The sequence below is a fragment of the Strigops habroptila genome, chromosome Z (assembly GCF_004027225.2).
Source record: "Strigops habroptila isolate Jane chromosome Z, bStrHab1.2.pri, whole genome shotgun sequence".
Taxonomy (NCBI): Eukaryota; Metazoa; Chordata; class Aves; order Psittaciformes; family Psittacidae; genus Strigops; species Strigops habroptila.
The window spans coordinates 50295552-50309126 of NC_044302.2; the positions used below are offsets into that span (position 1 = coordinate 50295552).

Genomic DNA, 13575 nt, shown 5'->3' on the forward strand with positions numbered 1-13575 from the left:
AGTCTTTTAAAATGGGCTACAATCTAGACTTGTTGACAACAAAACAGCAACAAAGCCCAGCATACGAGCACTCTCACCCCAAGAATAATTTAATAAATACATCTTTATTAATAGCAATTGCACAAGTGAACAGAACTTTTTGTAGTGACACAACAACATGGAATTGTATTAACTCACAGAGGTCTGGTGTGCACACATAATCCAAGCACCAGAATACCTGCATGTATTTTTAATACCTTCTAATCTCCATCCCTAGGGAGAAAGTTTCAAGGCTACCTAAAACTTTAACACCAGATTCACGTTTAGATTGTCGAAAAATTAATCTCCATATCCCTTGCTAGCCTTGAAAACTTTTGCAAGGTCTGAATGGGATTTTCTAAAGCACTCCACGTTAGCCTGAACACTGCCCCAGCAGACGTGGTGAGAGAAAACTGTATGATTCCTGTCAGCTCTCACACTTTTAAGAACTGTTTCTAACCATGCAGAAGGATCCCACTTAAATGAATCAAAGGAAATTCTGGATTGCCTGAAGACATGAACATGCCAAACCCCAAAGATGTATCTTCCTGGTAGCTGGCCTACCCCACAGCTCTCAGGAGAAACTCCACTTCTGCACTGACCACAAGTTTCATTTGATGAAAACGTTGTCTGCAGCTTCCTGTCTGCAACTGAACTGTTTAGGAAGTTCACTATTGCCTTATGGAGTAGTGTAGCCACTTTCTCCATGCAACATGCTTCAGGTATCTTCCACTTGTCCTATGAACGAGCAGGTACAGGAATCATAGTTCCTAAATGCAGAGCATGGGGAAAGTCCTTACTTGTTCAGCCTTTTGGTATATTATAGAGCAGCAGGCAAAATTGCAGATCTGAAAAGAGGGCAACACCTTGTAGCTTCCTGATGGCCAAGAGGAGAGGTGAAGTGTGCATGCCAGGAAGGCTGGTAGCAGCTGGGCAGAGTGGTAAGTTCTGCCACTGTTGAGCTGATCCTGCAGCAAGGTGAGGCCACAAAGTCAAGGTTTCGAACATCCCATCTAAAAGGTGTTTGTACTTTTTCTGATCCACATGCTGTGCAATTGCCAGTTCTGACACACGCACAAAGCAAGCGGTAGAGATGTGTTTTTGTAGATAAACTGTCTACTGATTTGTGTTCCTACTATAACTTCTTTTATAAAGTAGCATTTTAACTGACAGATCTGCCTTTTAAGTATAATTGTGCCAGAAATATTATTTTTAATTTTAACTAATAATCTTGGCTTTTATTGTAATATAACTGATCTACTAGTAAAATACTTATAACACAACTGTGCAACTCTACCTCACCTTAGGACTCAACTGTGCACTAAGCCCTTCTCTGGTCTCAGCCAAATCTGTAACTGGTAGGGTTGTATGAAGATAGAAAGCACCAGCCGATGCCTGCTGCTACCATCACCTTCCCTCCTTCTTGCTGTTGCTTCCCATCCTGTACAATAGAGACCAAGCTCAAAAGGCGCCACCACCCCTTGGCATTGTACTTGTTGTATGCTGCTGTGTGAGCATTTCCTACAAAGTGCTGTTCAGCCACATCTGTAATGCAGGGGTAAAGATGAGAACCGAACCTGTCACTGACACTACCAGAAATAACCACAGGAAAATACGATCCAGGACTTGAGCTACGAACTTCCAATCTTGGACAACCTGGGAAGGAGAGAGGGAGAACAAACAGAAACAGTAATGAGCCCAGTACTTTGTTGAAACTGTTATATATATTTCAGCTCCAAATATCTGTTTCTAAAATTAGAAGTTGGTAGTGCGCTGCACCCTCAAACTGGTACGGATTGCCTTTTCGGCACCCATAGCTGTGAGTCACTCAAACGCCCAGAATAATCCCATAGTTTTATGGACATAGTAATCAGACGTCTTTCAGCTTGTCCAAAAGCTTTTAGCTATGTGCATATGTGAAAGTTTACAGACTCAAGCCTGAAGATGGCTTTAAAATGAACTCAGTTTCTTTTCACAGAATTGCATTTCCCTTGAAGTGCCAGTACTTGGCTCTAGCACAACACTTTGATGCAGACAGTGCCTCCGGTACAAGTGGTCCCATTGGCTTGTGTTTTCCTAAGTGCTCTGTTGGCTCAAACTGTGTGCATTCAGGAAGGGGATTTCGCATTATGCGTGCTGGCACAACCTTGCACACACAAAACAGCTATTTATAAGAGCAATTAGAAGGACTTCTTCATTAAAAATTATTTCAGATTCAAGAAGAAAGCTTTAGTCATGAACACTATATGCTGGCATACTGCATGTTTGATTTACTGTTCATCCTTCTGCTGAAGTCCTCTCAGCACAGTTTGAACAAAGCCCTGGCTTTTACTAAGAGGGTGCTAACAGAAGTTTTTCTCTCTCCATATGCTGCTAAGTGCATTGCATTGCTGTCCTACCGTCGCATGAGAAGCGTTGTTTATGCACACAGTAATTTGCCATTTTAGTAGTCAGGTGGATTGTTGAGAGGAGGAGAAAGATGGTAGTTAGGGACTAATCTGAACTGATATTGGGGGAAATCTAGAAGACACCCACTCAAAACAGGGCAGCTATGCTCTGTATAGTCACTGGGAGGCAAGGACTGAGACCTAGCAACTGCTGTAGATCCTGCCTGCAAAGTGTTGTGAAAGATACACTTTCAGAGAATGCGACAGCTCCGAGACTCATGTCTATCCCCAGCTCAAGTAGGAAAAAGTTATTCAAATTATCCCAAAACAAGAATTTATCCAGGAGAGGATGCTCTGGCCTCTTGTGCCTGTGAAAAGCAGGCACTCCCACAGCACAAGTTCTCCTTGAAGCAATGCATTTTCCTGGAAAACATATGACTTATCAAGCAGGAGAAGATCCCAGGACATGTCTCAGATGAGAGCAGGACGAAGAGGCAAAGGGAAAAGCATGCAGAAAAGGTAGGAGCTTGGAAGCCATTGCTGTCAAGGGAACTGTGATCCCTTCTTTCCCTCTTTTCACCTACCTGTCTGATGAAATGTTCCTTTTTAACATGCCTGGAAATGTATCGGATGGAGTCGGCTGCCTTTTCCAGAAAGGCAATAACAATTTTCTCTCCATCTTTTGCTTGCTTATGTTTCGGCTTCCCCAGGAGCTTTGATTTCAAAGTGGTTTCCTTTTCTTCAGTCTCTGAGAAGGAGTAACGATCTACATGGTCCTTCATGCAGAGCAGCTGGGGCAGCTTCTGGAGGAAGAGTCTTTTAACCCAGGGAGCCATGGGATGGTAAGTTGCTGAGGACCGGTGGTGGACGTTGATAACAAACACAGTCACAATGATAGAGAGGGTCACAAAAATCATGATGAATAGCAGGTACTCACCGATCAGAGGGATGACTTTGGAAGAAGAAGGGATTATTTCCTCAATCACTAAAAGGAAAACAGTGAGGGAGACGAGAACTGATGTAGACAATGAAAGTTTTTCTCCTTCATCTGAAGGCAGGTAAAACACCAGGACAGTTAGAAAAGACAATCCCAGACAAGGGATTATTAAGAAAAGAGTGTAAAACAGCGGAAGGCGTCTCAGCACAAAGGAGTAAGTGACAAATGGATAAGAGTACAGCCCATCCTTCCTGTTGCCTTTCATACCTTTGGCATTTAAAATCTCCCACTCCCCATTATCAAAGAAGTCTTTCCTGTCTACATTTTCATCTACTAAAATCAAGTCCACCATACTGCCATCATATGTCCACGACCCAAACTTCATGGAGCAGTTCTGCCTGTCAAAGGGGAAGAAGGTCACATCCATCATGCAGGAGCTCTTGTAACTGGCTGGTGGAGTCCAGATCACCAATCCATTGTACTTCACTATGGCTTTGGTCATCAGGGATCCTTCAAAACGTCCATCAGCACTAGGAGTTGGACAGGAAGAAACAGCACCAAGTTCAAGACTACATTTGTCCCAGACCTACCTTCTCACAGCTCTTGCTTTCAACCCATCACCTGGAGCACAAGGGAAGCCAACATTCATACAACCTAAAGAAGCAGCCTTCTGACAGCCCTCACAAGCTTCATAGTGCCTGACATGCCTTGCCCAAGCTCTGGCCTAAGCCGGGAGAAAGGAGCCATGCTACTCACTTTTCAAACAAAACGATGTCGGGAAGCCAAAGGGACTCAGAGGGGACGCGAATGGCAGTGATCCCTCCATATTCCTCTGGATTCCAGGAGAGCTTGTGGTCGACCCATTCCTGTAACAGGCCAGCAGAGTCCCATACACGACACTCATTCACTCATACGCAACAGCCTTATTCCTCCTCCCACCCCCTGCCACAGAGGAACTGCGTTGCACAGCACAACGGGCAGAGCATGGCTGGGAGATGTTAATCCCCACAAGCACTATGCCTCCAGCCACCCATGCCCAGCACCCCATCCCATTGCAGGCAACCTCAAGGCAGGTGCTCCTGGAGAGCACTTGACTCTCACTTCACTCACCACCCTGCCCAGCCCACCTGAGGGCAGTCCAGGAGGAAGAAGACACTTCCCCTGCGTATGACACCTCTTCTTCCCTTTGAGAACCAACCCACAGTGGTTTTGGCTGGTACCAACCCCATAAAAGAGCCAGCTGACATGGCTAGCACTAGCCAGGTGACAGAGAGGTGGCCTTTAACTACTTTCCAGCGGAGACCTGGCTTTATTCAGTGAATGGATTACAACACTTACTATCTCTATATTGTCCTTGCAAACCAACTAATTGTTCTTTCATCAAAAAGACCTGCACACCATTGCAGTGTAAGTAACACTATGCTCTTGCAAAGCATTTGGTTAACAATCCTGAAGAGGTAACACTAAAAAAAGCAATGCAGGGCGAGTCCTGTCCATTTTCATCATGTTGAACTCTAGAATAATTTTTCTTTCCTCTTTTTCTTCTTCAGATGGGGAGATCCTAGCAAAGTGGTTCTAGCAACCTGGAGATTTCCACAGAGATGCAGTGGAAAAGCAGCTCTCTGATCCCAGTTCATTATTGATGGGGGGTTTCACTTGCCCACAGGAATAGCAGCAAGAGGAAGCAAGAGCTGTCGACTGTGGTCAATACAAAGAAGCAGAAGATGAACCACTTTCCATTAAGCTCCAGTACTAAGAGCTCCCCAAGGATGTGGGAGCCTCGGTCTTCTCTGGGCAACTTCCTCCATGACTCAAGGATGAACCAAAAAGTGGTATTCTCTGCTGCTTCTCCCACCGTATTGTTCCCCTGTTACATCTTTGATTCCGCATGCTTTTCACAGCTATACCTACAGATACTTGTTACTGCAGTCCTTTACAGTGTGACACCAACCCAGAGCCTCAATAGAGACCTAAACACAATGAGAACAAGCATCTTCCTCCTCCAGGTACAGGGGAGGGATGGGGCCCAAGGTCATGGGCAGGTGGCTGTTAGACCCCTCCTAATATCTGGCCCAAGGCACACACAAAGGTTGCAGTTGCCCAGGGTGGTGCCTTGGAAGGATTAATGGACCCACAACCTGCACCAGAAGAGATACGGACCCACTCTGAACTGAATGGCTGGCATCAGCTATCAGGCATAGCCCTATATCCCTGGCTCCTCCTGCTGCTGAAGGAGGCACAGGAGCTGTTCAGGTATGGAAATAGATGAGGGGTCATTGCTGCCCTTAGCTTCACCAGCAGGGACAGAGCACACCACTTTTAGCATGAACTGCTGTCTGTGGATGGGTATCTACCAGATGTTTCCAGCAGCCTGGGCTCTTGGATGAGTACAGACTCACATGTGTCCTGGACACCTCCTGTAATAGGTGCAAGGGCACTTCGGCTGGAAACATATCTGTTATGCAAGGGGATAGCCAGTGCTGGCAGCAGAAACCAACAGAGTCAGCTCATAGCCTATACTAACACAACAGAAGCAAGTACCCCTGTGAGCCACCGGGAGATACAATCATCCCTCTGGAACTGAATTGGAGCAGCCCCCTGGCTTGGGTTATTTGTTGCATCTAAAGATTCCTCCCTCCCCCCGCCCTGCATTGATTTTTCTCCCAGCTAAAGTGCTCTTTCATGTCTGCAGGGCAAATGGTTGTGTGTGTTCTTACTAGAGCAGAAAATAGATTACGTGCAGACTTCAAAGATGAGCAGTTTAAAATGGGAATTTCCCTATGGGCTATGCTGACGTGAACTGTAGCAGCAGATGCAAAGAGCCATTTCCTTTCTTCTCCCTTTTTTCCAAGTTGCTCCAGACCCTTTCATTGCTCTCCCTTTTCTCCAGTTCTGCCAAATTCCCATCTCTGGGCTGTCACTCCGGGGTTTAAGCCACAGCAAGTGGACCAAGAAATACTGGACCCAGGTTATCCACCCTTGCTAGTAGACTCCATAGCTTGCCCAAACCCAGGTACTTTCTCAGCAACCACTAAAAGCTCCTTTGCACCTTGTGTTTCTGCCTGCATGAACATCATGAAGTCTCACCACGTTGAGCATATGGATATTTGAGGTAAAAAAAAAAAGAAAAAAAGAAAAAAGAGAAAGGAAAGGGACAGGGAAAAGGAAAGGGAAAGGGAAAGGAAAAAGGAAAGGGAAAGGGAAAGGGAAAGGGAAAGGGAAAGGGAAAGGGAAAGGGAAAGGGAAAGGGAAAGGGAAAGGAAGGAAAGCCCTGAATCTGAGCTTTGCCCGCCTAAGAAAAGCCAGACTTTTGCAGAGAAATTATGACTTTGATTCCCCTTCAACCTCACACACAGGGTGAGGACCAGAATTCCCTAACCTTCCCAGCTCCTGCAGAAGGACAGGGTCTGTGCCATCGGAAAGTTCTGTTTGGTTTAGTGTTTTTCATTTTCTCTATCCAAAAGAAAAAGTTATTTTAATTCTGCTTAGTTTTATAGACCTTTTTCTAGCTGTTGTGCTTATGCACTAATAATCCCCCAAGCATTGACTGCATATGGGACCAGTTCACACTAAGCCTACAGGAATGCATGAGTCCCAAAGCAAGAGACCTGGGTCAGGCCACATCTTTTATCCACAGCATGAGGCAGAAGGATCAGATAAAGTGGCTCCCTCTTATTCTCCCCCACACCAGAGAGGCATGAGTGGATGGTTGTGTGTCTCTATCTCCTGCAGCATCTTTGGAGTAACCTACAGCAGAACCTGGCGTCCCACAGCAAGAGGGTGACACAGGCTCCAGGCTGTGACTCTGGGCAGGTCTATGCTGCAGTACAGACAGGGTGCTCAGCATGGATGGGCTAACCTGAAACTTCCCTAAACGTGTTCATGCCGCAACTGAGAGAGGATCAGTAGGTGTCTGTCTGCATTAACATCTCAGGCCTAATGCCCTTAGACAGCCTGGATATGCATTTGGCCTGCTAATGTGGGTCAGTACTTCAGGTCCCTCTTTTCTGCAGTCACTGTAACGTGGGTAAAGATGTCAGCCAGCCAGAGGGATGAAGGCTGCCTAGGGCTTAGGAGACTCTGCTGTCCTGGATGGAGCAAGCAGCCAAGACTTCCCTAAGAAGAAGGTCAGACCCAGGAATATTCTGTCAAACAAACTGGCAGGAAAACTGAGACGTATTTCTCCTTCACCAGCCCAGCAACCCCTGGGAACCATTTCCCATGGCATCATTTTAAGTACAGCTTGGGTCTTATGCTCTCTGCCTAGGATCAGCTGACATGTTTATAGATACTCACATAGTTGAGATACTTAAAATAATTATCACAAGGTCAATAAACTGGTGCAATGTAATCTAAACCAAATGTGGTGTTTTCAAGGAGTTAAGAAGAAAGGAGATCCAATTCACAACCTTTCTTGCACCTTTCCCCCACTTGTATAAATTATCACTTCCAGAAGCAATTATATTAGAGAGATCTGATTAATTTGCCATAGATTTTAATTAGGGGGTTGCTAGCATGCTGGCCTTTTCTTTCCCTTTATTATGCTCAAGAAGAAACCCATCTGAGGAATCAATCATCTTGAGCAAGAGAGGCAGTACTTGTGTGACCTCTGTGTCTGAGACAGGATAGTCCCTCAGGGCACATGCAGCATCCCAGGGATAGCCACTGCACTATCAGGACATGTTGCTTCTCTGAAATACAGTTGCCTTGAGCACAAAGCTAGGCTGCAGGTCAGGAGAAGAGGGTACCGTATTTCTTCAAGGCACACCTGCCTGCCTTCTGGCCCCTTCATGCCTTTTGTGAAGTGAGAGGAGTGAAAACTGCAGGCAAGGTAACATGGTGCTCCTTTTGTCTGGCCACTCAGTGTCATGACAGGGGATGGATGTCGCAGTGGGCAGCAGGCTGGGGTGGCCACTGAGCTCAGCAGCCCCACAGTGAAAGGGAAGGTTTGATTTGGTCTGATTTACCTGCTTCAGCCACACGTTGGTTGTCATCAGCTGATTCTTCTCATCCTAGGGTGACACAAAGTAGAAAGGATTGCAATGTCAGAACAGCAGGCAGAAACAGACCTCATGCCTGCCAAGTCCAGCCCTGTGTTGAGCAAAGGAGATCCCTGTGGTCCTGCTTTCCCATGGACCTGGGCTCTTCAGTGACTGTTGCAGGGAAGTGAACTGACTTTCTAGGTGCTGTCCCTGCTCTTGCTGGGAGCTCCTCAGGCTGGAAACCCGAGGTCTGCATTTCACAGCAGCCCCAGGGAATCAGGTGCTGAAGGGAGGCAGCAGGGCTCAGTGGGGTGAGGACACGTGTGGCTGTGGGCTCACAAGATGGCTCATCTCCCCACACTGCTCAGGCTGAAGTGAACTTGGGAAGATACAAGCTGAAACAATTCCTGAATATGTAAATAAAGCACAAAATCAGAGTCTGCTTTCCACGGCCCAAGGAGACACTGCCAGGATTCAGGGGGGTGAGGAGAACACTGGTGTGTGGGTACCTCTGGCCCCTGTGCACATTCTACTGTAATAGAGGGGAAAGGGAAGGGAAACTTTCCACATGGGCAAAACCACAGGATTGTTTATTCTCTAGTGTCTTATCTGCGTGGCCAGCTCGGTCAAGATACGAGTTGCTTTTGGTCTAGATACAAGATTAGTTAGAGGGAACAATGTCCAACCAGCTCTACTCTTCCTTACCCCTGTTTTGTAGCTGCCTTGTCACTAAATTGCAAATGTAGGCACCAGGGACTGTCTGGCATGGACTCTCTGATTAACACCTGATGAAATGAGGCCTTATTCCCTGAGACCAGCAGGGAGAAAAGGACCTTCAGGTTTGCTGCAAAACAAATGAGGCCTGTGCTCTGCATGGGGCAGGAGGTCATATCACCAGCACCACATCACACTCAGCATTTCACTTCCTGACCAGCACTTTGCACTCCTCTCAGGAGGCAAAAGCCAACAGCATCCTCCCAGCTCTCCCAGCTGGATGCACAACTGTCTGTAAAAGCAGGTATGTTTCCAAGCCCAACACAACGCTTACCACATCCACAAGCTGTGATATCTTTAATCCAAAAAGGACTTTGATGGTGTCATTGGAGTTTTCCACAGGGCGGACCCATTTCTGATAGCCTTGAAATAAGCGCTTGAGGAGCGCGTCCTCATTCTCAGCGACTGAACTGAAGGCAGCCACATCTGGAAGAGAGCAACAGGGAGTGGAGGCATGCTGGAAAGCAGATGTGGAGAACAGCACAAGCTGAAGTGGGGCAGAGCAATGATGTGCAACAAATTCGCCTCTGGGCAGCTCTTGTCTTGTACAGTACAACCTGTAGGAATTCAGATGCACAGACTCTCAGCTGAGCTGGGGTGAGAGGAGGGGAAGGAAAGGCAGCCCAAGCCCAACTCAAAAATAAAATCATCAGAGCAGTGATGACTTTGTACTAGTATTATCTGGCTGATGTGGCCCTTTCCTCTTGATTCAATGTACTTGCCCGGTCTGTCTCAGTTATTTTTCTTCAGAAGACCGACAGGCACAGAGCATCAGGTGCTCTCTTTCACTCTTGGGTAGCAAGCATCCAGCCTGATAAATGCCACCCTGAGCAAGAGTTCTGTTTCTCAAATACCTGTGATGTACCACAGTGGAAATCTGGTCACTGTGGGGCAAACCCTGGCTGGCTGGCTGGCTTGCAGCTAGAAACAGTAGCCATACATTGTGGGCATTTTGGGGCCCAAGGATTTCACTTGCACTTCATCAGTTTCTATGGCCTCTCTGAGATGGAGGCTGCCCTGCACAAGGGTCAGGGTGGTGGGATTTCCTTGCTGGAAGCTACAGGGCCTACTGCATGGGAGAGCCTCATGCAGCACCTAGAAATGAATCTTCCTTCTGGGCTTAACCAGGGGATAGTAGCATACCACTGAGAAAGCTGAATTCTCCAGGCAGAGGTGGGTTGGGTGGACAACAGCAACAGTGGAGCAAAGAGCAAAAGGAGCTCATCTGGCAGCAGAGGAGTTGGATGATGCAGTCAGGGCCAGGTCTGCCCTCAACTAAGCACGGAGCCATCATGGTCTGTATTTGCAAGACTTGGGACTTCCCTGGTCCCTGCCACCTCTGCTACCACAAAAGGAGAAGGGCAGTCAACCTCTCCCTCCTTTCCTCAGTGCCAGCCCCACTCTCCACGATGCTGCAGTCCTGACACAATCTCCACCACTTCCCTTCTGCACACACACAGCAGGAAGGATGGGAAGGATTTCACCTCTCTTCAAAGGCGCCATGGAGAGAAAAGGAGCTCATGCTTGTCAGCACTGTGCTGCGGGGGTCACAGCTGGTGTTGCGGTGCCAGCAGACAAAAGGGACCTCTCTGAGCGCTGCCCGGGGTCCACCTTGTGCCCTCACCACCCGTGCCCTGCCAGCCCCAGTGTGAGCAGCACACCGTGTGCTGTGTATTGATGAAAGGGCATTTGAGCACAGCAGTCCCCCCAGAGAGAATAAACCTGCTGCCACGCCAGAGCTTCCCATGGGACAAAATAGTACCCTAATGCAATCTGGATTCTCTCAGGACAGTAGAAGGTCCAAGCAGCACTGTCATCCCCCACTTCCAGCAAATGCCCATTCCTCTTTGAGAAGCTGTGAACTCTGAAGCCTAATGATTGCCACTCATAGGGTAACACTTTACTGTCAGATGTTCTAGGGCAGGATGTGCTTGTCCTGTGTGGTTGGACATGCAGTTGTGGTGGGGTTACCAAGTCCAGGGGAGGTGGGTGCCAGCTGGTCAGAAGGAGCATCCACACTCCTTTCCCCGTGCTCTGCACTGCAGCCAGGGATGGGCTCATGCAGCTGTCAGAACAGTTTATAGCAGCCTCTGCATCCACTTTGTGTCTTGCTGCTTTGTCACAAGCCTTTGAGGTCTGCTATTACCAACTGGAAAACTACAAATGCCCCTTCTGCTTGCTCCAGGGGCAAGCATATTATTCTCACCTCAGGGCTAACGCTAGCTCCACAACAGCAAATGGAGATGGAGTCTGGGGTCTGCCCTAGGAAACTGGATTGCTTGCCCAAACATGCCACACAGACGTTGAATCCACAACCAAAGGAAGAGGAATAACATATTTCTCCTCCCTCACTACTCACAACCTCCGTGGTCTAATCCTCTGACACATAAGACTTCATGCAGAGACCCTAGCTCCCAGCCCTTTTGCTTTCCCTTTAGGAGATTCACAGGGCTGAATGGTTGTCAAACACAGGAAATTTAATGGGAAAGACCTTGATTATAAAAAAGCACAACCTTAAAACATGTAGAAACAAAACCAGCTTTGTCTTAATGCTGGAATACATTGCTCTGGGTTTATTGGAGTATAACGCTCTGCACACTCATATGCAACCACGCATGCCACAGGCATGCTGTCTATGGCTGTGTATGAACTCCCTCACAAGCAAACGGTGCTGTTTCACAGCCCATACTTCACATGAAGTCTAAGGGACCTAATACTCCAAGGAGGTATAGCAGAGGGGTGGTAAAGCTGTTTTGGGGGCTGGATGTATGATTCTCAGTGCTGAGGAAGCCACAGGAGAGAGTGAAAAGAGTTAAGAACTCTCATGAAGAAGAAAGCCAGAAGGAACAAGATTGATGCCCTTATAAGACAGCCTCAGTGCTTGCAGTAGGACAGTTTGAAAGCAGAAGTTTTTAATGAGAAGGAAGACATATCAAGAGGAAAAAACATCCAAACAGCTCCCTTTGGTCAAGCCCTGTCTGATGATTAAATTAGATAAAGCCATGGACAAAACACTGATAAAAGAAGCACTGCCTTAAACAAATCAGAAGAGCGGTTGCAGGATGGACTCATCCCTGAGTTTATCATATGATGCAGAGGGAAGGCAAAAGCTGGGAGCTCCCTGGGAGTTACCGTGTGTGCGAGTAACTGAGCACCGTTTGCCATCTTCCCTCTCCCCCAGGTTCCCGTTTCTCTTTCTGGGCTGTGCCAGGAGCAGTTACCCACAGGCACAGGAGCAGGATGGCTGGGGCAGGGAGTCTGCTAAACAAACATGCAAAACACCCTCAGAAGCACAGACAGGACACTTAGCCTTTCATCAGCTCACACGGGCCATTTCAGTGTTCCTCCCGGTCATGGAGAATCCCCTGTGTAACTCCCTTTAGCAGTGAGAGTTGAGCTTAGGATTCCTTTGTTAACTTCTATCCAGTGGCCACCCCGCAGCCCAGTTATTAAAACCTTGTTGTCAGACTGGCTGTGGCTGCAACACAAAGGCAGCAGCTGATAGAACCTTCTTTTGCTAGTCAGTGTTCAGAAGAGGACCAAGAGAAGCAAGCATCTACCTTGTCCCAGCAAGCAGCAGCTAACTGGGCAGCAATAAAACAAACCCCTTGAACATCTGCAGCTCAGCTTGGAAGAAGAAGAAATCGCACTTACCTGAGTGGGTCAGGCACAGCACAAAGAGCGCTAAGCAAAGCATGGGCACCACCATGGCTTTTCCTTTAAATCTGGTCTTTTCTTTTCATAAGCAAATCAGGCTCATCTTAGAAGGGGACTAGAACAATCTGGTTAGAAATCAAGGCGGACAATTGAGTCTGCAAGACAAGACAGCACCTTTCAGAGCCTTATCTTACCTCATTATGACGCTCTGTAAATCACACTTCATTGATTTTCAGTCAGCTGTCATATCCCATAAGCCTAAAACAAGGCTCTGGGTCCTAAACTCTGGTTTGTTTGTGGCAGTATTTGGGTGACTACAGGCACTGCAGACTAGGAGTAGAAGTGAGGCAAGGTTTTTAAGGAGGGGAAATGTCTTTTATTATGCTGCCAGTTACAGTTGGAGAAAAAAAAAAGAGGCTGCAGATCAGACCCAAAGATAGATCATGTGCCTGAAAGATTGTCTGTTTGTTCCAGCTCTATCAGTTCGTCTGATAGCCTCCCTACAGACCTAGCTTAACTTATTCATTTTTCATACTGCACTTGCTGTAATGCACTTTATAGCTATAAAATATATATATACTGCACTTTATAGCTATAAAATAGGAGGTAAAAACAACTAAGATATAGGTGGGAAAACAGGGCTGATTTCTAAGTTTATATCTCATCACTCATACACAGACAACAGCACAGAAATGCTTGCATAGTACTATCTATTGGCACAGTTTAAGAGAGTATGTTGCCCCAGGACCTTGTGTTTAGCAATGAGAGCGATGAGGCCTTTGGTTGTTTAGCAAGTTCCTCTGCTGTAGGTGTCACTCCT

General features: G+C 47.0%; 1 protein-coding gene across 1 annotated transcript; it reads right to left on the reverse strand.

Annotated features, from left to right (window-relative positions):
• Positions 1–1145: 1145 nt before the first annotated feature.
• Positions 1146–12795, reverse strand: CHRNB3 (cholinergic receptor nicotinic beta 3 subunit). Its single transcript, XM_030512810.1, has 6 exons — positions 12753–12795; positions 9373–9524; positions 8310–8354; positions 4099–4208; positions 2990–3872; positions 1146–1674 (listed from the first exon to the last, which is right to left on the reverse strand). The coding sequence occupies exons 1-6, from the start codon at positions 12793–12795 to the stop codon at positions 1540–1542; spliced, it is 1368 nt and encodes a 455-aa protein (XP_030368670.1). The 3' UTR covers positions 1146–1539.
• Positions 12796–13575: the final 780 nt, after the last annotated feature.

What these genes read in the sequence shown, in the direction of transcription:
- CHRNB3 (XM_030512810.1), bottom strand. Translation starts at nt 12,795, where the DNA reads ATGCTTTGCTTAGCGCTCTTTGTGCTGTGCCTGACCCACTCAG. An exon ending in TATCACAGCTTGTGGATGTG is followed by an intron (nt 8,355 to 9,372) that starts GTAAGCGTTGTG and finishes GTGTCACCCTAG; the next exon opens with GATGAGAAGAATCAGCTGAT. An exon ending in GACATCGTTTTGTTTGAAAA is followed by an intron (nt 3,873 to 4,098) that starts GTGAGTAGCATG and finishes TCCAACTCCTAG; the next exon opens with TGCTGATGGACGTTTTGAAG.